This window comes from Bufo gargarizans, chromosome 4 (genome assembly GCF_014858855.1).
Source record: "Bufo gargarizans isolate SCDJY-AF-19 chromosome 4, ASM1485885v1, whole genome shotgun sequence".
NCBI lineage: Eukaryota > Metazoa > Chordata > Amphibia > Anura > Bufonidae > Bufo > Bufo gargarizans.
Window position 1 is genome coordinate 111,638,994 of NC_058083.1, and position 26,434 is coordinate 111,665,427.

The 26,434-nt window shown below is 40.8% G+C and overlaps 1 protein-coding gene across 2 annotated transcripts in view; it reads left to right on the top strand.

Moving 5' to 3' along the window:
- The first annotated feature begins 3,706 nt into the window (after positions 1-3,706).
- Positions 3,707-26,434, top strand: part of MYO7B (myosin VIIB) — a 191,270-nt gene continuing 168,542 nt past the window's right edge. For both annotated transcript variants that reach the window (XM_044290687.1, XM_044290688.1), the window contains exons 1-6: positions 3,707-3,745; positions 10,357-10,406; positions 18,902-19,009; positions 20,393-20,545; positions 22,504-22,688; positions 25,345-25,466. In XM_044290687.1, coding sequence (XP_044146622.1) covers positions 10,389-10,406; positions 18,902-19,009; positions 20,393-20,545; positions 22,504-22,688; positions 25,345-25,466 — 586 coding nt within the window. In that variant the 5' untranslated portion in view covers positions 3,707-3,745; positions 10,357-10,388. The remainder of the gene's footprint in view (positions 3,746-10,356; positions 10,407-18,901; positions 19,010-20,392; positions 20,546-22,503; positions 22,689-25,344; positions 25,467-26,434) is intronic.

Genomic DNA, 26,434 nt, shown 5'->3' on the forward strand with positions numbered 1-26,434 from the left:
TTCTCTAACTGTCTCATTGACCCTTTTATGTAATACTAGCAGAAGGACCCGGTATATTTCATCTATTTAATTTAATGTTTGTGTGTGACATTAAAAGATATTGACAGTATCCCCCATAACAGTGACCTCTACAGCACCCCACCCCTTTAACAGTGAACTCCACAGTCCCTCGCCCCTTAACACTGACCCCCCCGACAGTGCCCCGCCACTTTAAAATGGGACCTCCACAGCAGCCCATCCCCTTAACTTTGACCTTCACGGCAGCCCGCCCCTTTAACAGTGAGTTTCACAGCATTCCACTCCCTTGATAGTGACCTCCTCAGGGGTCCGCCCCCTTAACAGTGACCTCCACAGTACCCCGCTATTTTAACAGTGACCTCACAGTACCCTGCTGCCTTAACAGTGACCTCCACAGCAGTTGCCCCTTTCATAGTGTCCCCTGCCCCTTAACAGTGACTTCCACAGTATCCACCCCTTTAACAGTAACCTCCACAGCGGCCTGCCCCCTTAACAGTAACATCCACAGTGCCCTGCCCCTTTAACAGTGATCTCCACAGTGCCCTGCCCCTTTAATGTGTCGCGCAACATTTTGTCTCAACAATTTTTATAATGATAGGCTATGGTGTCGCATTGCAACATGCGACATGCTGCGACTGCGACATGACAGTTGCAAAAAATGCATCCAAGATGGATTTTTCTGCGACTGTTGCGTTGCAGCCTGTCACATGTCGCAGTGCAACACCATAGACTATCATTATAAAAATTGTCGCGCGACATTGGTGCGACATCAATGTCTCATGACACATGTAGCAGTGTAGTTGTGCTCTGTGTCGTGCGACGTATTGTCACGCGACACATGTCGTCGTGTAGCCCTAGCCTAAAGCAGTGAAGAAAAATGACCGGGTTGTTATTGAAACCTGGAGTAAAACTGTGTGTATGTGGAGACTAAGGGCCTGCGAGCTTCTATTGGCTGATAAGGGACATGTGCGTATAACAAGGGTATAACAAGGATCCATGGGGCCCCATAGCAAAACTTGGAATAGGGCCCCTCTTCACCACAGCCAATTTCAGTAGTAAGTTCAGAAAATGAGGTGCACCAGATTATGTTAGTTTCCTTTATGAACAGAGATAATTTACACAGTAATGTCACAACAGTAAAATAATGTGCACAGTGAAGATACAGCACAGACATAATGTTCACAATGATGCCAGAGTACAGCAAATGAGTGATGTCACAGCTAACTGTACATAGTGTATGTCTGAAGTAGAGATGGACCCCTTAGTTATTGGCCCCGTAGCAGCTGCTATGCCTCCTACCCTGGTAGTTACACCCATGTATGCTTTATATCTTTTGGTCTCAAATAGATGAGCAGGGATTGAAGGTGATGTCCAGAGATTGTTGGCATGGATAGATATTTACAGAGGAGGGCCCCATTCACATGACCGTATTTTTACTCAGCATCAGATCCGTATTTTTTGCAGAAGAGTTGCGGAATCATTAATCTCAGTGGAGTCGCAAAAAATTCGGACAGCACACTATGAGCTATCCGCATCAATATATCCATTCCGCAACCCTGCCAAAAAAATAAATAAATAGACTATGTCCTATTCTTATCCATTTTACAGACAAGATTAGGCATTGTTACAATGGGTCAGCAAAAAAATGGATGTCACATGGACGTCATCTGTATTTTTTGCGAATCTGCATTTTGCAGACCGCAAAATACATACTGTCGTGTGCATGCACTTTTAAGTAGAATTTGTATTTTAGTGATCGTTAACCAGGTCATACACAATAATGTCAGTTAATGTGTATGGGGGCCTACCAACTTTTTCCTGATAACAGAAGTCGGGAGAGATAAAGATGGACTTGAACTCTACCCAAGCCTTTTTTCTCAGGTAGATAAAATAAAGTGCCAAATACATTGTAGCTGCAGTGTGTCTGAATTGAGAAGACATCACATAGAGGTGATTTTCCTGGTCACATGACCCTCCATCAGCGGCCATCTTGTGGACGGCACAGAAGACTTTGTACACAAAGGAGCATACCTTATAAAATATAAAAACTGGTGCAGAATTTCAACAAAGGCTATATTAGAAGGTGTCATCTCACAAACACACTGGTCAACACTAACAAGAAAGTGGCCAACCCCTTCAAGGCGAGTATTGGAAAATTGGTTTCTTTGATTTTTTTTTGTGCTTTTATGCAATTTAATTCAACTTAATTGTTGAAAACCCTTGTTCATTATCCCTCCTCAACCAAACTATACCATTGGCACAATGCAGTCAGACAGTTAAAGCGACTTTCCAGTTCATGAAAAAAAAAATCACATTAAATGAGGAATAAACACAACACTTGCATAGTGTTCTCCCATTCATTTTTTTAGCCAAAGATCTGACGATTTCCAGACTCCTCTTCTGCTGTCCAAGTGACCACGCTGTTTCTCAGACGTACATGTACGGCGGAGGTTGCCAAGGGGTTGATGTGAAATGAGGTTTGGCACTTGGCAGTTATTGAGTCAGCAGTGTTGGTGACTTGTGTACACTCTGGGGAGATTTATCAAACTGGTGTAAAGTAGAACTGGCTTAGTTGCCCACAGCAACCGATCAGATTCCACCTTTCATTTTCAGAGCTCCCTTTACACAGAGTTTTTCTTTACACTAATTTTAATAACGCTCACCCTATGTGCCACAGCACTAATCCTGCTTTGTAACTTTACGTGGTCTCAACTTTGTGGCCGAGTTTCTATGGTTCCTAAACCCTTCCACTTTACAATAATGTCACTTACAGTTAATTGTGAAAAAAAATTCCAAACTAACTTGTGGCAGCGGTGACATCTTATTACAGTACCACGCTGGAATTCACTGAGCCCTTTAGAATGATCCATTAATTCAGAAATGCCTGTGAAGGCAGAATGTATGGCTAGGGGCTGGATCTTATACACCTGTGGCAATGGGACTGAATGAAGACCCATGAATTAAGTGAACGATTAAGTGATGTGTCCTAATAATTTTGTCCGCATAGCGGTAGATTTATCATCTCCCTGCACCAGAAAAGTGGTGTTAAAAAGTCTGAAAAACTAGCTGCAACTTTTTACACCACCCCCGCCACTTTTCAGAAAGGGGGCATGGCAAGGGCAGAAAGGAAGCATGACCAGCCTCTGAAACAAATTTATTTTAATTTACGCCAGTTTAGACTCATTGAGTGCCGGAGGATGCGCCTAATTTCTGAAGAGGCCTGCACCTTTTCTCACAGCACAGGGGATATCAAGACTTGTGATTTCTGTGCTGGTCATGATAAATCTCCCCCTAAGTGTATGTCAGCGCATCACTGATTTGGAGGTTTTCCACAATGGTGTGCCATTCCAATGTATCCTGCCATAGGAACAGAAATCTGATGTTACCAGGTAAAAAGGGAAATTTCCAGAGCTTGGTCCAAGTTTGGGAAGGCAGAGACTGAATAGTCAGAGGGTTTGGGGTTATGAACACATTTAAAGACTACTTTATTTTGGGGTTTTTAGATTATCAGTGCATAAAATTACCAATTTATTTACCCTTGTGAAACAGGAGAGGACTAGCAATTAAAAGGTTACTACTAGATATTCATTTATGGTTATGTAAATGAGGTAAGGGACAGGGATTAGCCTGACTGCAAGAAGAGCAAAGTCCGCTCATAAATGAGACTCGTGAGAAGTGACGAAAACTCTTTTTCCTGGGAATTGTGACCAAGCAGCACACAGAGAAGGTAATCCTTATATCCTATACTAATGTGAATGATACAGTGTAAGGAATTAAGACTTGTACTCAGCAGTGTATTTATGGATTGTGAATAGCATAGAAATGTGTTTTTGGGGTTGAAAATATTTGTACAGTAGAAGAGCATTACCTTTGACATAAGCTTTGCATAGACATTATACTGATATAGGTGGAATTTGTACTTGGAGGGATGATCTGCTGATAATTGAATGTATTTATTCTGTAAAGGAATGGAACTAATTAATCATGTTGAATCTTGTTCAATTATTTTATTTTTCCACCTAGCAGAGCGGCACTGGTGGTGCCCACAGCCACTCCCCGTCCTTCCTCCATTGATTTTATCATACACATTTACGTATGAGTTAAATCTGAACAATGTATATCCATAGCCACCCCTAAAGACAATTAGTAACCAAAATGCTCTTTTTTTTTTGTCTGGGGGGGGGGGGGGGGGTGCACAAATCATGTTAGAATAATATATTCTGCACTATGAAAAGGCTATTGTTTCCATGTAAGTTACACAGTTATTCTGTCAGTTTTCATCTATGGATCCTAATCAAAATGGCTGCTCATGAATACGGGTTCTGTGTTTTCGATCACATTATTCAGCAGCTTCCTCTACAAGCTGAGATCTGATTGGTCTGTCAAAAATGGTGACAAATGCTCCTTGATTTGATGCTTTTGTAACTGATTATAATAGGTTCTAGACACCACCATTCTACTTTGCCAGATTAATACATTCCGTAATTTGTCATCAGAGTGCTATGAGAATCCTTTTCTTTAAAATGAATGTGTCATCAGAACATGACCTATTGTTTAAATCAAGTTTTTATGTTAAACATGTTTTTATCCCTTTTATGATCTTGCGATTTTGTATTTTAATTTTTTAACTCCTTGCCTTCCGGGAGCCATAATTTTTTTATTTTTCCATTCACATAGCCGTATGAGGCTTGTTTTTGGCGGAACAAGTTGTATTTTCTAATGGCACCATTTACTGTTGCATGCCATGTAATGGGAAGCTGTGGAAAGAAAATTCAAAATGCGTTCGAATTGGGAAAAAAACTAAATTCTGCCACAGTTTTTATGGGTTTTGTTCATACGGTGTTCCCTATGTGGCAAAACTGACCTGTTACCTTCATTCTCTGGGTCACTACAACAATACTATAGTTATATACTTTTTGTGCTTTAATACAAAAAAAAATGTCATCACCATAAAAAAAAAATCTGCACCATATTCTGACCCCCATAACATTTATATAGTTATGTCTACGGAGCTGTATGAGGGCTAATTTTTTGGATATCATTTTGGAGTGTGTATGAGTTTTTGGTCACTTTTTATTCAAGATTTTTTGGGAGCTGAAATGATAAAAAAAAATGGTGAATTGACCGTTTTAATTTTTTTATGTTACTCCGTTTGCCATATGGGACCACCACCCCACTCTTGCATGGTAAAATGGGAGTCCTGGCTGGGGTGAGAGCTCCTCTTGTCTTCATGATTTGTGATTTTGTCTAGGGCAACTATATACCCTCCCTGTGTTCTCTATATAGGGGGAACCAATATAAACTCCTTTTTTGCTTGTTATCATCTGCCATCTCCCCTTCATAGAATACATGATAGTATTCTAGACGTATGCTGGTATTGCAGATCCTAAGTGGGTACTCTACAACATATCTTTTGGGACTGTCCCTAATTGCTCAATATTGGTCCATGGTAAAAAAAAGGTTCCAGGATTTATTTAATATCTTTATATATATTTATCTACTCAATGTGCCACCCAAAAATATGATCTAGAACCAGCCTGCTTCTCCACATCGTCACCACTGCTTAGTGCCTTATTCCTCTGTTTTGAAAAAGTACTGCACTGCCATCCATGGTGAACCTCTACACCCACATTAAAGTTATTGGCTCTATGGAAAAATCAATTGCTTTCCATAAACTCTCTATCTGGTCTCTGTGAGACGCCTGGGCTGTCACTCTCTCTCTTTAATGGCTCCCTCTCCTTCTCCTCCCTTCTCATGTATACATGTGTATCCACAACTCCTACCCTTTCCTGTCCTAAGGTTCTCTTTCATACTAGGTAGGTGTTTCCATACCAGTTTTGATCATGCATTCTCCATTCATATAATTTATATGCCTTTATTCCTGTATTTTTCTATTACTGTGTTTCTCAATTATTTGTGCAGTTTTTGCCATTAAGCATAATTTGTTGTTATCTACGATTTGTACTCCATTTATTTTTGTAAAAACTGAAAATAGTTTAATAAAAACACAGTTCAATGCATCCAATCCTTCTTCTCCATCATCTGTTGAGGGCAAGTTAGGAGTTCCCTATGAAGATTGGTGTGTGTGGCATTTAATGGAGGGAGCCAAACTGCTTATTTGCCATGGGTGAAGGAATGACTAGCTATCTCCCTGCTTATTAAGTATATAATATACACTCACGTAAAGAATTATTAGGAACACCCCCTTTTGCCTTCAGAACTGCCTTAATTCTACGTGGCATTGATTCAACAAGGTGCTGATAGCATTCTTTAGAAATGTTGGCCCATATTGATAGGATAGCATCTTGCAGTTGATGGAGATTTGAGGGATGCACATCCAGGGCACGAAGCTCCCGTTCCACCACATCCCAAAGATGCTCTATTGGGTTGAGATCTGGTGACTGTGGGGGCCATTTTAGTACAGTGAACTCATTGTCATGTTCAAGAAACCAATTTGAAATGATTCGAGCTTGGTGACATGATGCATTATCCTGCTGGAAGTAGCCATCAGAGGATGGGTACATGATGGTCATAAGGCGTGGCCAAATTCGGACTCTACCATTTGAATGTCTCAACAGAAATCGAGACTCATCAGACCAGGCAACATTTTTCTAGTCTTCAACAGTCCAATTTTGGTGAGGTCGTGCAAATTGTAGCCTCTTTTTTCTATTTGTAGTGGAGATGAGTGGTACCCGGTGGGGTCTTCTGCTGTTGTAAGCTTATCCGCCTCAAGGTTGTACGTGTTGTGGCTTCGCAAATGCTTTGCTGCATACCTCGGTTGTAACGAGTGGTTATTTCAGTCAACGTTGCTCTTCTATCAGCTTGAATCAGTCGGCCCATTCTCCTCTGACCTCTAGCATCAACAAGGCATTTTCGCCCACAGGACTGCCGCATACTGGATGTTTTTCCCTTTTCACACCATTCGTTGTAATCCCTAGAAATGGTTGTGCGTGAAAATCCCAGTAACTGAGCAGATTGTGAAATACTCAGACAACCATGCCACGCTCAAAATTGCTTAAATCACCTTTCTTTCCCATTCTGACATTCAGTTTGGAGTTCAGGAGATTGTCTTGACCAGGACCACAACCCTACATGCATTGAAGCAACTGCCATGTGATTGGTTGACTAGATAATCACATTAATGAGAAATAGAACAGGTGTTCCTAATAATTCTTGTGTCTGGTCACAGAGGTTTTGTGTCTGGTCATAAAAACAGAGAGCCTAAAATACCGGATCCGTCACCCACTGACTTTAAATGTATTTAGTGACGGATACGTGTTTTTCTGTTTTGATTTAAATGGAACGGATGCATCCTGATGTAAGGGCTAAACTGAGAAAAGAAATACCATAACTGAGCCGCACCTCCAAAAATAAGACATATTGATTAAAAACATGGAGACATGAAACAAACCCCACTGATGGGTAAAATAATGTGCAAAAATGCATCCAAAGTCACCATGAGATAAACAATTCTAAAAACAGGAAAACAAAGAGATATCTGCAATTCCTGAGTAATATACTTATCACACAACACAGTGGTAACACATGGAAAATCAGCAGCCTGTCAGTGGGAAGAGCAAAGAAGCCCTCACGCGTATCGCTAGTGCAGAGACTAGCTTCCTCAGAGGTCCATGTAAATCCAAAATACCATTTCAGAGTTCTTAGGCCTCTTTCAGACGGGAGTTGTGGGAAAACAGTGCGGGTGCGTTGCGGGAACACCCGCGATTTTTCCACGCAAGTGCAAAACATTGTAATGCGTTTTGCACTCGCGTGAGAAAAATCGTGCATGTTTGGTACCCGAACTTCTTCACAGAAGTTCGGGTCTGGGATCGGTGTTTCTGTAGATTGTATTATTTTCCCTTATAACATGGTTATAAGGGAAAATAATAGCATTCTGAATACAGAATGCATAGTAAAATAGAGCTGGAGGGGTTAAAAATATATATAATAATTTAACTCACCTTAGTCCACTTGATCGCGTAGCCCAGCATCTCTTCTGTCTCCTTTGCTGAACAGGACCTGTGGTGAGCATTCATTTCAGGAACAGGACCTGTGGTGACGTCACTCCGGTCATCACATGATCCATCACATGATCCTTCACCATGGTAAAAGATCATGGAACATGTGATGACCGGAGTGACGTCACCACAGGTCCTGTTCAGCAAAGGAGACCGACGAGATGCCGGGCAGCGCGATCAAGTGGACTAAGGTGAGTTAAATTATATATATTTTTTTTTAACCCCTCCAGTGCTATTTTACTATGCATTCTATATTCAGAATGCTATTATTTTCCATTATAACCATGTTATAAGGGAAAATAATAATGATTGGTCCTCCACCCCGATCGTCTCCTAGCAACAGTGCGTCAAAATCGCACCGCATCCGCACTTGCTTGCGGATGCTTGCGATTTTCACGCAACCCCATTCATTTCTATGGGGCCTGCGTTACGTGAAAAACGCACAATATAGAGCATGCTGCGATTTTCACGCAACGCATAAGTGATGCGTGAAAATCACTGCTCGTGTGAACAGCCCCATAGAAATGAATGGGTCGGTATTCAGTGCGGGTGCAATGCGTTCAACTCACACATCGCATCCCTGCGAAATACTCGTCCGTGTGAAAGGGGCCTTATAGTTGTAAAAATTACTGTATAATTATATAGGGCTGTGGTCAAACCTATCAGGTAATCGTGGGGAGGGAACCAGGGAAAGGCGTCAGAGGGTGTCACCTGGATTCTCCCCAGTGAATGGTCCGAACGCTGATGCATACGCCGGTGCAAGCCAGCGTGTTGATAAAGCAAATGCGCATGCACAAAATGGCGCCCAAACGGAAGTCGACGCCGCGATGCATTCCACAGACCGGAAACACATCCCGGCCCCGACGTCACGTCCGGACGCCAGGTCGCGCTAATCCATCCAATGTAACGCAGAAGACAAATAGCGAAATAGGGCACAGAGAGCAGGGATTAAATCGAACACCAAAAGTATCTAACAGTAAGCAGGCCAGTTACACGAGCCAAATTAGTATCTTAACATAATTTAGTGTTATGAATAAGTTTCAAAAAGAGTGACTACATGATTAGATGTACAATATAATTTAAAGTGAACAACATGTATAAATAATGGGCCATAATAGACCTACAATCAAAGCAATAATTCATACATATATATATATAATAGACAAAACATGATCAAAAGTGACTACATGATTATACATAATATAATTTTGAATAAACAACTTATATAAGCCTTCTGCCATAATAGACCTACAATCGGACAAGTGATTTATACATATATTTGTAATAGACAAGACATAATCAAGAAGAACGATATATGAAAGGGAGTGAACGTGAAATGCTTTTAGGCAAAACTTGATTGTCTTGTCTATTACAAATATATGTATAAATCACTTGTCCGATTGTAGGTCTATTATGGCCGAAGGCTTATATAAGTTGCTTATATAAGTTGTGTTTCCGGTCTGTGGAACGCATCATGGCGTTGACTTCCGTTTGGGTGCCATTTTGCGCATTTGCTTTATCAACACGCCGGCTTGCATCAGCGCTGGGACCATTCACCGGGGAGAATCCAGGTGACACCCTCTGACGCCTTTCCCTGGTTCCCTCCCCACGATTACCTGATAGGTTTGACCACAGCCCTATATAATTATAGAGTAATTATTACAACTATAAGAACTCTGAAATGGTATTTTGGATTTACATGGACCTCTGAGGAAGCTAGTCCCTGCACTTAGAGATACGCGTGAGGGCTTCTTTGCTCTCCCCACTGACGGGCTGCTGATTTTCCATGTGTTACCACTGTGTTGTGTGATAAGTATATTACTCAGGAATTGCAGATATCTTTTTGTTTTCCTGTTTTAGAATTGTTTATCTCATGGTGACTTTGGATGCATTTTTGCACATTATTTTACCCATCGGTGGGGTTTGTACCATGTTTTTAATCAATATGTGTCAATAAATGATGTCTTATTTTTGGAGGTGCGGCTCTGTTATGGTATTTCTTTTCTCAGTTTAGCTTATGCTTGTTTTTTGATACCAGGCCTGCACTCCCTATAACGATAGGTGTGCCCTCCGTTGCTTAGTATTGGATGCATCCTGATGTGCAAAATCAAAACTGATCCATTTAATTCCAGTATTGAGATCCTCTGCCGGATCTCAATACCGGAATTAACAATGCAAGTGTAAAAGTGGCTTTACCAAGCACAGTCTTGTAGATTGTATATTGGCTGTGCATGGTATTGCAACTCAGACCCTTTCAATAGGACATGTGACTGATGGCTGTGATCCAGTCATGCTGACAGCTATGTTTGGTTATTTACAGGCAAGAGTAGAAGTACAAAATCCTGACAAAGAATGGTTATTCTCCGAACGGTAAGTACCATTGTAGTTTCACATAGCCTCCCTATTAATTCTTGTGTGTTTAGTATTATATAAGTTTATTTTATTCAATATGAAATCTCCTTTTTTTATTACTGTAAGTATTTAGGAGGTATAAGGCTAGTTTCACATCCGGGAAAGAACAGCCTGACAGAATTTTCCGGATCCGGCATTGCCAGATTCTGCCGCCTTTAATGGTGTCTGGCCGAGGTCCAGCTGCTACCCAGCTAATACACAGTGAATCAGCCGGACAAAAACCACTGTATGCAGCAGTTTTTGTCTGGCCGATTCCCAGCATTTTCTGTAGGAACAGCCAACCGCAGATGTGAAAAGTAGGCCTTACCTTTGAGTATCTGTACTCTTACATGTGAGGATCCAGCTCACATGAACACATGGGCATGTGGACAGAATACTGTAGTTTCCTTTGATCAACATGAAATTCCCATAAAATGTTATCACAAGCACAATGATTTAACACTTGAATTGGTTTACATCAATTTACAGCTGTCTAGATTGTAACTATAAGTAGATTTATAGAGAGTCTAACACCACAAAATACTGTGCCGGTAGCAGAAGGAGCTGAGCAGATTAATATATAGTTTTGTGGGAAAACATTCAGTAAAACTTGTAATTTAATCATTTTGTTCTCTGCTCCTTCTGAGTTCAGTTTGGGTCATCTTATCAGTGGCTGACAGCTAGCTATGTTATACACGTTTACACAGAGAATCGACGACCCTTGCGTAGAACTAAAATCAGTAAGAACAGAGATTTAAATGCAAATTAAATTACGAGTTTGGCAGAATCTTTTCCTACAAAACTATATATCAATCTGCTCAGCTTCTCCTGCTCTATAACATGCTGCCTGCAGATGAGTGTCCTACCTTTATATGCATTTTGTGATGCCCCTTTTTCACATCTGAAAAATCTGAGCCGGGAGTGTAGATTTTCTCAAAGTGAGTGACATACCAGGCCCCTTTGTGGAGAGTGAAGCCTCTTCTTCTGCTTCGCAAAGAGCCCGGTGACGTCACCGCTAGCTACACTCATTAAACACAGCGCACGGAGGGCAGTAACTAGGCGGCAACAAACAGCGCTAAGCCACGCCCCTCTGGTCCTGTGACATCACCGGCACAGAAGCTAATTATGCAGAGCACATTGAGCGCGTGTTAGAAGGGAGGGACTGAGCGTGCAGGTGTAAGATCAGGTGGGTTTAGGGGCGTAACTAAGAAGGGGGAGGGATATGTGCGCCAGGAGGCGGAATGTCAATGAGAGGGGCGGATGCACGGATGAGTTGGTAGTAATATGATGGACAGCTCAAACAATGTGATGCTGAGCTGCGCTAGGACCCACAAGGCAGTGCGGCAGGAAGTTACCGCACACGTAACATACATGTAAACAATCATTGGGGGACTGTCGGAGCCCTGGAGAAGTGGTAAAAGTACATAAAAACATCATGGGGGACATGAATCAGCTATATATGGTGAGATAACGTGTTTTTTTTTATTAATCCCGGACAATCCCTTTAAACCAACCAAACTGGTAATGATTGGTAACAAACAGTTACATTCAGAAGCTGAAAGCCCAGTCCTGATCTAGTCCTGCTTACATCTGCTGGTTTTGTGACAATGTATCATGTTACAAAAGGTCTATTAGGCTACTTTCACATCTGCGGCATTGCGATCCAGCTTCTAGTTTTGGCAGAGAATGTTGGGAATCGGCCGAACACAAACTGCAGCATGCATCAGTTTCTGTGTGACCAATTCTCAACATTTTTGCTGGATTGCGGCCAGATCTTCGCCGGACCATTTCAGCGGGCATTCTGGTTGCATCCAGCAGTGCCGAAATTTTTGTCACGGGTGTGAAACTCCCCCGAACACATATATGCGCCACTTGGACAAGCATGTTTATATATTCAAAGGGAGAGAGGAGAAAGTTGCTGCCAGACATCTTTGGCAGACATCAGTAGCTTCCCTGCCCTCAGTGCCAGTATAGTGATCTCATAGTGAAGCAGATGAAATGACCCAGACACCTTTCATTCATCACTACTTCAAAATTCATAGACATACAGTCATGTGAAAAAATTAGGACACCCTTTGAAAGCATGTGGTTTTTTGTAACATTTTTAATAAAAGGTTATTTCATCTCCGTTTCAACAATACAGAGAGATTAAAGTAATCCAACTAAACAAAGAAAACTGAAGAAAAGTCTTTTCAAGATCTTCTGTAAATGTCATTCTACAAAAATGCCTATTCTAACTGAGGAAAAAGATAGGACACCCTCACATGTATTCCCTCTTAAATTGGCTCAGATCTCACACAGGTATATCACACCAGGTGCACATTATTAGTAGATCGTTACTCTGCATGTTGAATGAGGCTTGCCCTATTTAAACCTCAGACATTTAGTTTGGTGTGCTCCTGACTGTTGAAGTGAGAGTGAGCACCATGGTGAGAGCAAAAGAGCTGTCAGAGGACTTCAGAAAAAAGATTGTAGCAGCCTATGAGTCTGGGAAGGGATTTAAAAAGATCTCAAAAGATTTTGAAATCAGCCATTCCACTGTCCGGAAGATAGTCTACAAGTGGAGGGCTTTCAAAACAACTGCCAACATGCCCAGGACTGGTCGCCCCAGCAAGTTCACCCCAAGAGCAGACCGCAAGATGCTAAAAGAGGTCTCCAAAAACCCTAAAGTGTCATCTCGAGAACTACAGCAGGCTCTGGCTACTGTTGATGTAGAAGTACATGCCTCTACAATCAGAAAGAGACTGTACAAGTTTAACTTGCATGGGAGGTGTGCAAGGAGGAAACCTTTGCTTTCCAAGAGAAACATCGAGGCCAGACTGACATTTGCCAGAGATAAAGTTGACAAAGACCAGGACTTCTGGAATAATGTTCTTTGGACAGATGAGTCCAAAATTGAATTATTTGGACACAACAGCAGAGGACATGTTTGGCGTAAACCAAACACAGCATTCCAAGAAAAGAACCTCATACCAACTGTGAAGCATGGAGGTGGAAGTGTCATGGTTTGGGGCTGCTTTGCTGCAGCAGGACCTGGTCAGCTCACCATCATAGAATCCACGATGAATTCTACTGTGTATCAGAAGGTGCTTGAAGAACATGTGAGACCATCAGTTAGAAAATTAAAGCTGAAGCGGAACTGGACCATGCAACATGACAATGACCCAAAACATACTAGTAAATCAACCAAAGATTGGCTGAAAAAGAAGAAATGGAGAGTCCTGGAATGGCCAAGTCAAAGTCCAGATTTGAATCCCATTGAGATGCTGTGGGGTGACTTGAAAAGGGCTGTACGTGCAAGAAACCCCTCAAACATCTCACAGCTGAAAAAGTTCTGCATTGAGGAGTGGGGTAAAATTTCCTCAGACCGATGTCGAAGACTGGTAGATGGCTACAAGAACCGTCTCACTGCAGTTATTTCAGCCAAAGGAGGTAACACTCGCTATTAGGGGCAAGGGTGTCCTATCTTTTTCCTCAGTTAGAATAGGCATTTTTGTAGAATGACATTTACAGAAGATCTTGAAAAGACTTTTCTTCAGTTTTCTTTGTTTAGTTGGATTACTTTAATCTCTCTGTATTGTTGAAACGGAGATGAAATAACCTTTTATTAAAAATGTTACAAAAAACCACATGCTTTCAAAGGGTGTCCTAATTTTTTCACATGACTGTATATAGCTATATCTCTTTCTAGACAGTGGATAAGGAAATTGTGGGGACATTAGTATGCAGTATGTGTTTCTGGGGCTATTTGTGAAGGACTGTTTTCTATGCACGGAAGGAAGGGACTAACAAGAGCTAATAGAGATGCACGTACTTGATTGTCTCATATGACCCTCTCACATCAAAGGAAGAAAGTCCTGCAGATATGTGAGTAAACAAAGAGTTTTATATTTGTGGGATAAGCCCTATAATGATGGCTTTTAACTACACAATATGAATGGAATTTCATACAATCCCATTCACTACATTGTATGTACAGCTGGCCATTGCTGTAGTTTCTAACAGTGCAAAAAATCTCCACGTATGCATAATGCCTTATACTTTTAGATGGTAAGTACTAGAATGATTGATTAATTAATCTTTCATTTTCAGTGGACATTACAATTTCTTATAGTAATGTATTGTAGTCTGTATTAAAAGTGCATTACAATGATTCCTTACTATTAGTTAAAAAACATGTTTATATCTCAGTATCTCTTGCTTAAATATATGAGATGTTGCTTAGCTCTAGATAGTCTCTGTTGCTCAACTGATTCTTTCTTGATCCAAACTTTCTATCTGTGTTCATATAATATTCTTATATTCTAGCCATGTGGCACCCGAATTCACAACAAATCAGTTTTCAAACCAGCCTTCCAATGGCCTCTGTCCAGCAGACTAATGGGGCCTCATATCAACAGGCCAGTATGCCACACTTAGCGTAGACTATCCCGTGTGGTAGATACTTGTTCTTCCTGTTCAATATGTTCCTCAGCCTGTTTTTCTTCAGTTCTTATAGTAATAGTAATGTTTATAGTCATCATTAGTATTCAGTAGTACAGTGTGGTATTCTTATAAAGTAGTAGAATATTTACATAAAGTGGTTGTCTACTATTATACAAATATAGCTCAGCCGTTATATAATGACAATGCGTGTACCTTTTGTACTGTATTTTGTGGTGGTATATAATCTCAGGAGCCCCAGGGCAAACTCTATAATAGGGTACCCGAATGCTGATCTTTTTATTTGGCTGAGGGGCATTTGTCACCTTTAGACATCAGAGCCTGAGTATGACTACCTATTCTGCATATTTATTCCCTATAGCTGATTGAATTAAAATATTCTAAAGACTTAGAACCCCTTCTGATCTGTAGTCCTGCACTATAGGCTGCACAGATAAGATGATACTTCTCTTAACAGCAACCCCCTCTATTTTACAACAAGCCTAAACATAGAGCATATAAAAAATGTGTTGTCTAAAATGTCCCTTGAAGTACTGACTATACATTATACTGGTACTTGCTCTTTATAGCAGAAAGTTATTTATGACTAAAGCTATTATCTAACAGACTTTGACTTTAGCAATCTTTGAATTTACATTATTGCCATCGCTCTAAGACTTTCAACTATGACTTTCAAAAGTGTCCTTTTGGTATATGTTTAGTTGGCTGGTATATGTTGGTATACATTTGCCTTAGTGAGGTTGTACAATCTTTTCTCTCAGGATAGGCCATCGTAATATGATAATTACATAATTGTAATGACCCATAGAATAACGTTAACATATTGGGAGAGATGTATTCTTTAAAGTTTGCCATAATTTCTGCCACAAAACTCTCATGCATGCTTTGGACCACATTCATTAACTGTTTTAGACACTTTTTCCATGTCATCCAATCCCTACAATAATCCCCCAGAATCTCCCGGCCCCTCCTCTAAAGCATGCTTACCTGATCCCCGGCTCCCGCGTCCCTACGGATCCCTGCACGGCCACCACTGCATCTCCTCATCACGTGGATCAAAACATCCGGCGACAGGGGGGAGTAGCCATGATCTAGCAAGTAACTATGCTCTAGAGGAGGGGCATTGTAGGGGTCATTATAGGGATTGGATCACCCCTTTAAGGGAGCATGGCATGATGTGTAACAAAAATTGCACCACAATTTTGGCACATAATTCTTGTGTAAAGTGAGGCAACTAATAAGTGGTGTAAATTTACACTAGACCAGTGGTCCCCAGCCTTTCTTATCTTGAGAGCTACATTCAGCGCTGAGAGATGGTTGCGAGCCACATTTGAAGAGACTGTAGAAGCCATATAACCAACAGGAAACAGCTGGAAATTATTCCAAATGTTTTCTCCTAGTCTTTCAAAATTGTTTCAGTTAGTGACATCCATATGCATGCAGTCACCCAGCTCTATATTTAGACTTCAATATTTTCATGGCTGAAGATTCACATTTCGCTGTAGTGCCCAAGTAGTTATAATGCCACCTATGGTACCATCAGCAGATATAATGCCCCCTATAGTGTCCCATTAGTTGCAGCGACCCTAGTAATGATAATTCGTCCTATAGTGCCCCAGTAGTTATATTTCACCCTATAGTGCCCCCAGAAGGTATCATGCCTCCTGTAGTGCCACCAGTAGTGATAATGACCCCCTATAGTCCCCTAATAGTTATAATGGCCTGCTGTAGTGCCCTAAGTAGTTATAATGGCTCTCTGTAGTATCCTGAGTAGGTATGGTGGCCCCCCTGTAGTGCCACCAGTAGTTATAATTGGTCTCCTGTCATGCCCCCAGTTGTTATAATGTATCCCTGTAGTGCTCTCAGTAGGTGTAATGCCCTCTGTAGTTCCACCAGTAGGTATAATACCCCTCTGAAGTACACAGAGTAGGTATAATGCCCCATGTAGTGCCTTGAGTATGTATAATACCCCCTGTAGTGCCCCCAGTAGGTATAATGCCCTTCTAGAGGGCCTCCAGTAGGTATAACACCCCCTGTAGTGCCCTAAGTATGTATAATGCCCCCTCTAGTGCCTTCAGTACGTATAATGCCCTCTGTAGTGCCTCCAGTTGGTATAATGACCTTCTAGAGGGCCTCCAGTAGGTATAATGCCTCCCTGTAGTATTCCCAGTATTAATAGTGCCCCAGCACATGTAGTATACCCCTATAGTTATAATGCCCCTCCACATAGTGGCCCAGTACTACCTTCCCCCCAAAATGTGTTTAAAAAAACTCAATATTTACCTGAATCCCACAGCCAGATGCGATGATGTAATCATTTTGTGACTGCATCGGTCTACTGTCTCATAGGCCTCAGGCCTAGTGGCCATTGGCTCCTGTGACCCACCGCAGTAATTTAACTGTATCACTCTCCTAAGGAGAGCCATGCGTTTGTGTATATGGCGGCGGAACAGTAGCAGACCTGAACAGTGGGAATCTACAGATTCTCAGTATGAGCAGAGCTACATATCAGGGGCTATGGGTTGGAGTTTATTGCACTGCACAGTTAAAAAGCGTTAAGTTTATCATCCAGCATCAGCCACTGTGATCAGTTTTAGATTGTCTAGTCTAAGTTTACACTGTCTAAAAATTAGGCAGTATTAGTAAATCTGCTCTATTATTTACGGTATACTGCTCCGTGAATTCTGTAAAAATAGATCCAAAACACAACAGTGACATTGCTGTTTGTTTCCACCCCCTCCGCCTAGAAATTCAAAGTTATTTAATACTTTATATGTACCCAAAAAAGGGACATTAAAAATACAACTCATTGCACAAAGAAAACAAGCTCTGATATGGCTACTCAGGCTACTTAGGGTTTTCAGAATATAGATGGGAAAATGAAAAATAAATTCTACTTAAGGGGTTAATCTAATTCTGAGTCATAGGGAAAGTTAAATATTAGACTGACAGATGTGTCCACCTTGTGTGTCAGTAAGTATCACATTACTGCCTGATACCTACTTATCGGAGCGGGGTGTTTCCCTTTATTGAAAAGTGTATCCTGTTTCCTACTTCCATTTTGCATAACAATATAAACTAAGGTGGTTAATAAAATGACATCAAGGTTATTTTCATATGACAGAAAATGCTAATGTGAAATTCAGATGAAACTAATCACATTGCAGTTCTAGATATAACACCCAGCATGTGTCAAGTCCATGTCATAAAGAGTTCACATGCAATGGTTAAAAAAAGCTTGATATCAGCACAGTATGATAGCTTTTTAAAGGGAATCTGTCACCAGTGACCTTCCTGTCCAAATGTTTGCATACAAAAAGACATGATCGCAGCACTATAAAAATAATCAAAAAAATAGCGTGCTTTATTAACCTTTGTTTCAGCTCCCACCTGGAGCTTTTTTCTGTGGCCAGCTCCTTCTTCGCTGCTTTTTTGGGTGGCCAGCCTGTCCCTCTCTCATTTGATTGGCAGGGTCAAGCAGTGGACAATGGCCACAAAAATGGCGTGGAGCTTGGGTGCAACAAGTGCAATGGTGATACGCTTATTGCACTAAAGGGCTAATTTGCATATTAAGAACAGGTATCATTGGGAACGGAGTCTTGGATCAACAAAGTTTGATAGGGAGGTTGCTGGTGACAGATTCCCTTGAAATCATCTTCAAGCTTTTCCCCAGAAACCCCTGTAACCCTCAATAAAATGCCAATTTATAGATAGATGTAAGTGTGCCCCTCATTGGTAATGTGCCAATTGTCACTGCCGAGCCCACTGATTGGCACACCATCAGTTCTAATCTGAAGGCGACCAAAAGCCACTGGGACAGGAGCAACGTTACTGTAAACAGGGACACCATGAAAAGCTTTTTTTCTTTTCCTTTTAAAAGTTGTCTAGCCCCCATGTAATTTTTTTTCAGTGTTCGACTACCCCTTTAAGACCAGCCATCTTTTTGATGTCTACAAATCATATGCAGTACTTATTAAAGCCTGTTCTTCACCATCTTGCTTACTGGCAGCATATACATCATATTATTATAGGGGGAACATGTCTGGTTGGAAATCCCATCTGACAGTCGAATACATATTGGTGCCGTGGTTAAAGATACACACAATGGACAGACCTTGCTTGAGGATGACGATGGCAAGGTAAGTGTACCTTATATACATATTTCGTATGGGAAAAAAAAAAACTTTGCCTGTTTAAAGTAGAGAATAGCTGTTGAGAGAGCCATGTATGTAAAGATAATTGTCCATAAGGAAATTATATAGCACATACTTCAACTCTGTAATAGCTATGGTATAATATACCTCTTACTGTAACGGTCATATTCACATGGCACAAATTTGGAATAGGCAAATCTGCTGCTGATTTTTCAAACAATCTGTGGCAGAAATCTGAAGCTGAAATGGCAAGTGGCTCCATACGTGGATAGGTTCCAATTGTGCTTCAGTAGTTAGCCTACAGTAGTGATGGCTAACCTCCGGCACTCCAGCTGTGGTGAAACTACGACTCCCAGCATGCTCCATTAATTTTTATGGAGTTCTGAGAACAGCCAAGCAAGCATGCATCTTGGGAGTTGTAGTTTTACCAAAGCTGGAGTACCGGAGGTTAGCCATCACAGGCCTACAGCTTTTCTGTGCTAAATCTGTACTCAAAACCTGACAGGATCTTAAATGTGTGAACATGGCTTAATAAGAATATCAGAAGAATATCAGAAGTCACTGAGGAGTTCCATAGCCATATAAAAGCAAAAGTGTACAGATCAAGCATAGAGGTCACAAAAATAAAAGCAATGACTTATAAATCTCTAGGGGGTTCATTAATGCTTATCATACACACCTCAGATTCTGCAGGACCTCCTGTCCACCACTGATTGATATGGCACCCCATGGAGCATTACATCTCAGTCAGTGGTTGACACAGGAGAAGGAACTTCCAGCCAAAGTGAATTGTTACAGATTGTGCAGGAAGAGATGTGCAGTGTGATCTAGCACCACTCAGCACTGTATTATGGTTCTGACATCAGAATGTGGTATTTGTACAAACCTTATTTGCAGACAGGTCAATGTAACATTTCCTGTGACATTTATAATATATTTAGTGTCTTAATTGCTCTGTTTATGAGCAGGAATAATCCAGTAACAGAGTGGTACAGATACAGAAAATCTATTTCCTAATACTGCTCTGTAAATTTGTAAGCACAAAACAGCTTCCAGTTACAGGCCACAGAATCCATTGGAGACCTTTAGAATAAAAAAAAAAAATTGTGACGATGTAAAAAACAAACAAAAAAAACAAGTTAAAGGGGTTGTTTCAACAATGGAACCACTTCTGAAAATACCATATACTGTATAGACAGGCCAGGTCTCCAGGTAATCCACCCAACGTCTATGATGCCCATACTTAGTAATAGGCCATATGAACAAAGGATGTACCTGTTTTACTGATGACAAGGTAACCAGTTTTAAATCAACCCTGGGAAAACCCTAGAAAGCTCCATTAAGTATGCTTCTTTTTTGCTGTTACAGGAACATTGGATATCTGCTCGGAACATGAGCAGCATACATTCTATGCACCCTAGCTCAGCACAGGGAGTAGAAGACATGATCAGACTGGGAGATCTTAATGAAGCTGGAATTGTCCACAATTTGCATATCCGATACAAAGAGAATACCATTTATGTAAGTTATCGATTCTTTATTTTTGACCTTAACCCCTTAAAGCAGGGATCAGCAATCTATGACATTTCAGCTGTTCTGAAACTACAACTCCCAGAATGTTCCATTCACTTCTATAGGAATTACAAGAACAGCCAAGCAAGTGTGCATGCTAGTAGTTGTAGTTTCCCAGCAGCCAGAGAACCTAAGGTTGCTAATCCCTGCCTTAAAGAAATGTATCAGGAGCTCAGCATGCACATACATACTGGGTGCCAGGTGTGTTACAGTGGATACAGTGGCTGAGATCAGACATAACTCAGATCCTGTCTCTATAACACCTCAGATGCTGTGGTCAGTTGGGACCGTAACATCTAAGTGTTTGCACAGATGGAAGGGGCTTCCTCTGCCCACCAAATGGCAACCCTGCGCTGGAATCTCCCTGCTTCTGTTACACCATGCCAGAGGAATGGTATAATAGGACATCAGCAAAATCACCATACACTGTGATACAGTAGTATTGCAGTCTATTGTACAATCAACCAAATGATCACAGGTTTAAGCATCCCTGCACAAAAGTAAAAAAATATATAGTTTAATCAGGTTTTTAAACGTTTTTAACGTCCCAGAAATATAAAAACTTTAAAAAAGTAAAAAAATTATTTTTTTCGTTTTTGAAAATATATACCCTCTCAGAAATATCAGACTTTAATATCTCCTTTCCCATTGAAAAATAAACAATTTATACCCTACTGCGAATGTAGTAAAACAAAAGTTCCAGTGTCTGAATTGCAGTTTTTTTGTCACTTTACCTCTTCCCCAAAAATTTAATAAAAAAATTACAGAAAAATATATCCACAAAAATGGTACAAAACACTGCTGCTCACCCCACAACAAAACTTTATTCAGCTATATACTGTAGTTGGAAAAATAAAAACATTTTTATGATTGTCAGAAACTGTTTATAAACATATTATTTTTTCAAAAAGTTTAGATTTTTTTAAAAGTAGTAAATGAAAAAATATATATATAAATTTTATATCGCCATAATCTTACTGACTTGCATAATAAAGTAGTATAGTGATATTGCGTTTTAATTCCATTTCCACAACACAAATAATTTTTTACAGCTTCTATATATATTATATAGAACATACAGGGTGGCGAACGAAAAAGCAGCCCGCCTCCAGCATGACAAGATGAACGAGCAAGTGGATTGTTTTTTTAATTACTCACAAGTCACAAAAGATGCTGAAAGTGGTCCACGTTCACGTCTCTGCACCTTTGGACACGTCAGATTATGTTGGCTGATACTTGATGCTTGCAGCTCTTCAGCAGTGATGCTGCGGATAGTTCTTGTGACGTTTTCCTTGAGTTCATCCAGGGAGTTCATCCAGGGGATGGGGATTTTTAGGGGACACTTTCTGGTTAAAATTTCCCCACAGATAAAAATGGCATGCGGACAAGTCTGGGGAACGTGGAAGCCATAACCCCTGCTCACAGTTCGCTCCTCCGTAAACAGTTCATGAACCCGCTCCAGTGAGCTCCGTGAGGTGCGGCATGTGGTCCCATCTTGTTGGAAAAAGCAGGACATGTTTTCTTCTGCAGCATCAGAAGCAGTATCAGCCAACATAATCTGATGTGCCCAAAGATGCATAGATGTGAACTTTTGTGAGCCCCACGAAAAAAGACAATCCACTCGTTTATATTGTCATACTATCGCTGAATGCGGGCTACTTTTTCGTGGGGCTCCCTGTACATACTGCATTGTCCCTCAAAAGACATACCCTCATACAGCTATGTCGATGAAAAAAATAATGGCTCTTTGAAGGCGGGGAAGAAAAATGAAAATGTCGCTGCCAAAACTGCTTTGACCCGCATGGGGTTAAAACTCTAAAGAAAATTAATCTGCTTTCTTTCATACGAATATTTTTTCATAGGCTGCAGACTAAGGATTATAATATGAATTCATATATTTGTTACAGACATACACTGGAGCCATTTTAGTTGCTGTGAATCCTTATGAAGAGCTGCCTCTTTATGACAATGAACAGATCCAATTGTACAGAAATAAACGCATTGGAGAACTTCCTCCACATATTTTTGCCCTGGCAGACACCTGTTACTTCAACATGGAGAGGAACAGAGCTGACCAGTGCTGTGTTATTAGGTACTGTCAGTAATAACATAAAATATAGTTCTGTTTCATCAATATTTTTATACTGGTACACCAATTAATAATATCTGTATGATATATATTTAAATACAGCTTACAGTCTATCACTGTAATGTGTTTTTTCTTAAACAGGTAAATTATTCTGATTAATTTAATAAATTATCTTAAGCCTACATTCACAGGACCATATTTTTGGCTTCGCATCCATTCCGCAATTTTGCCGCAAAAGATGCAGACAGCACACAATGTGCTGTCCGCATCCTTAGATCCGTTCCGCGACCCCGCAAAAAAAGATAGAGCATGATAGAGCAATCGCGGACAAGAATAGGCATTTCTATCATAGGGCCGGCTACATTCACAAGGCCGGTATCCTTGTTTTGCGGATTCCAATTTGCGGACCGCAAAACACATACGGTCGTATGAATGTAGCCTTATAGAGGTTGGAGCAACATTCTTTTGTTCCAGAGTTCCAAATCCTCTGCTTCCCTAGAAGCAGCCATATAGCTAAATTTCTGTCTGCATCTTCTAAGCAGAAAAATTCTGCAAAAAAAGAAAAAAAAAATACCATGAAGTATACATTCTTTTTAACATGGGAGCCTATGGTGATGCTGTATGCTTATACATTGGCATATGTCAGAGACATTAGTTGGAGGTACGTGTCAGGAAATTCTCCTGACATATACCTCCCACATACAGTGGATATAAAAAGTCTACACACCCCTGTTAAAATGTCAGCTTTCTGTGATGTAAAAAAAAATTAGACAAAGATAAATCATTTAAAAATAAAATAATATGGTTGCATAAGTGTGCACACATTTTGACTTGGCAAGATTTGCCCACTCTTTTTTGCAAAAACACTCCAAATCTGTCAGATTGCGAGGGCATCTCCTGTGCACAGCCCTCTTCAGATCACCCCACAGATTTTCAATCGGATTCAGGTCTGGGCTCTGGCTGGGCCATTCCAAAACTTTAATCTTCTTCTGGTGAAGCCATTCCTTTGTTGATTTGGATGTATGCTTTGGGTCGTTGTCATGCTGAAAGATGAAGTTCCTCTTCATGTTCAGCTTTCTAGAAGAAGCCTGAAGGTTTTGTGCCAATATTGACTGGTATTTGGAACTGTTCTTAATTCCCTCTAGCTTAACTAAGTCCCCAGTTCCAGCTGAAGAAAAACAGCCCCTTGGCAAGATGCTGCCACCACCATGCTTCACTGTGGGTATGGTGTTCTTTTGATGATGTGCAGTGTTGTTTTTGTGCCAAACAAATCTTTTGGAATTATGGCCAAAAGGTTCAACCTTGGTTTCATCAGACCATAACACCTTTTCCCACATGCTTTTGGGAGACTTCAGATGTGTTTTAGCAAAATGTAGCCTGGCTTGGATGTCTTTCTTCGTAAGAAAAGGCTTTCATCTTGCCACTCCTACCCCATAGCCCAGACATATGAGGAATACGGGAGATTGTTGTCACATGTACCTCACAGCCAGTACTTGCCAGATATTCCTGCATCCCCTTTAATGTTGCTGTAGGCCTCTTGGTATCCTCCCAGACCAGTTTTCTTCTCGTCTTTTCATCAATTTTGGAGGGACGTCCAGTTCTGGGTAATGTCACTGTTGTGCCATATTTTCTCAACTTGATGATGACTGTCTTCACTGTGTTCCATGGTATATCTAATGCCTTGGAAATTCTTTTGTACCCTTCTCCTGACTGATGCCTTTTAACAATGAGATCCCTCTGATGCTTTGGAAGTTCTCTGTGGACCATGGCTTTTGCTGTGGGATGCGACTAAGAAAATTTCAGGAAAGACCAACTAGCAGCTGAACTTTATTTGGGGTCAATCAGAGGCACTATAAATGATGGCAGGTGTATGCTGACTACTATTTAACATGATTTTGAATGTGATTGCTTAATTCTGAACACAGCTACATCCCCAGTTATAAGAGGGTGCGCACACTTATGCAACCACATACATATATATATATATATATTTTTTTTTTCTTTCTTCCCTCCCCCTAAAAGATTTCAGTTTGTTTTTCAATTGAGTTGAACAGTTTATAGGTCACATTAAAGGTGGAAAAAGTTCTGAAATGATTTATCTTTGTCTAATTTTTTTACATCACAAAAACATAACATTTTAACAGGGGTGTGTAGACTTTTTATATCCCCTGTACATGGCAAACTTAGTGTGAACAGACCATTTCTGTAGTCTAAACATTGTTTCCTTTAAATGGGTTTTCTAATTTCAACCAATGGCATTTATCATGTAGATAAAGTTAATACAAGGCACTTACTAATGTATTGTGATACTGCTCCTTTCCAGGGATTACGACCATCCTGCAGTCCAGCAGTGGGGGTCCTGCTTGTATACTATAGGAAAAAGCCTGACCTATATGTGTTCCAGTGGTCCCAGCAACCAGAGATGCCAGCACCTTTTCCTATAGTGCACATGTGTGACTCCCATTGCTGGATTGCAGGGTGGTCATAATCCCTGCAAATGAGCAGTGTATAATGTGATGGAAAAATGGATCAAGCCAGCAAATGAGGCAATATGGATGATCTGAATACATTAGTGCCTTGTAATAACTTTGTCTACATGATAAATGCCATTTGCTGAAGTGAGACAACCCTGTTAAACATTCTAAACTTTTAATTCTAGTGGAGAGTCTGGAGCAGGGAAGACAGAGAGCACTAAATTAATGTTGCAGTTCCTGGCATCTTCAAGTGGCCAACATTCCTGGATAGAGCAGCAAATTCTAGAGGCTAATCCTATCATGGAAGGTAAGCTGGGTACAGGTATACATGGAGCCCTCATTAATCTATTTTTAGGAAGTTTGTTGAAAATATTATTTTGTAAATTATTTTTCTAAAGAATTTTTAAAACATTAAATGGGATAGTGTAAGGCTACATAGAAAGGAAAGAGACAGAACTGGGGTAAATGCAATGACAATATGTTACATAAAATAAAGTCATAGAAACATATAAAGCAGTGAATAAGCTGAGTAGATCTGTCCAATTAAGGCCGAATGCACACGGCCGTTTTTCACGGCCGTGAGCAGTCCGTGGAACCACGGGCTGGATTCCTGCTGAGAGCAGGAGCGCACGGCGTCATTGGTTGCTATGACGCCGTGCGCTCCCTGCTGCCGCCGCAATACAGTAATACACTGGTATACCAGTGTATTACTGTATTGCGGCGGCAGCAGGGAGCGCATGGCGTCATAGCAACCAATGACGCCGTGCGCTCCTGCTCTCAGCAGGAATCCAGGCTGCGGTTCCACGGACTGCTCACGGCCGTGAAAAACGGCCGTGTGAATTCGGCCTAATTGAGAGTCAGGGTCGAAGTATCAAGTAATTGAAAGAGCATTGATGTGTTCTTAGGTGTAATTAGATCAGTTGGTGGATGTTCGGTAAAGTTAGAGTTTCTTTGTGTCAAAAGATACAATTTTGTTCCAAGAGGGGTTGTCCCAAGAAAGTTATTCTAATTTTTTTAAATCAGCACCTGGATCTGAATACTTTTGTAATTGGATGTAATAAAAATTTAGTATAGCCAGCGAGCTATTCAATAAAATGTATCCACTGAGGTGGATGCACATGCTCAGTTCCAACCTTCAATTGCCACCAGCCACAAGTTCTATTAGGAGCTGTGACAGTTATAGGGAGAGAGCTGCAGCAGAAAGGACACACCTTCTGAGATTTAATAGATGCAGCAGAAAGGATGTGCCCTCTAAGCTGTGATAGGATGAGAACT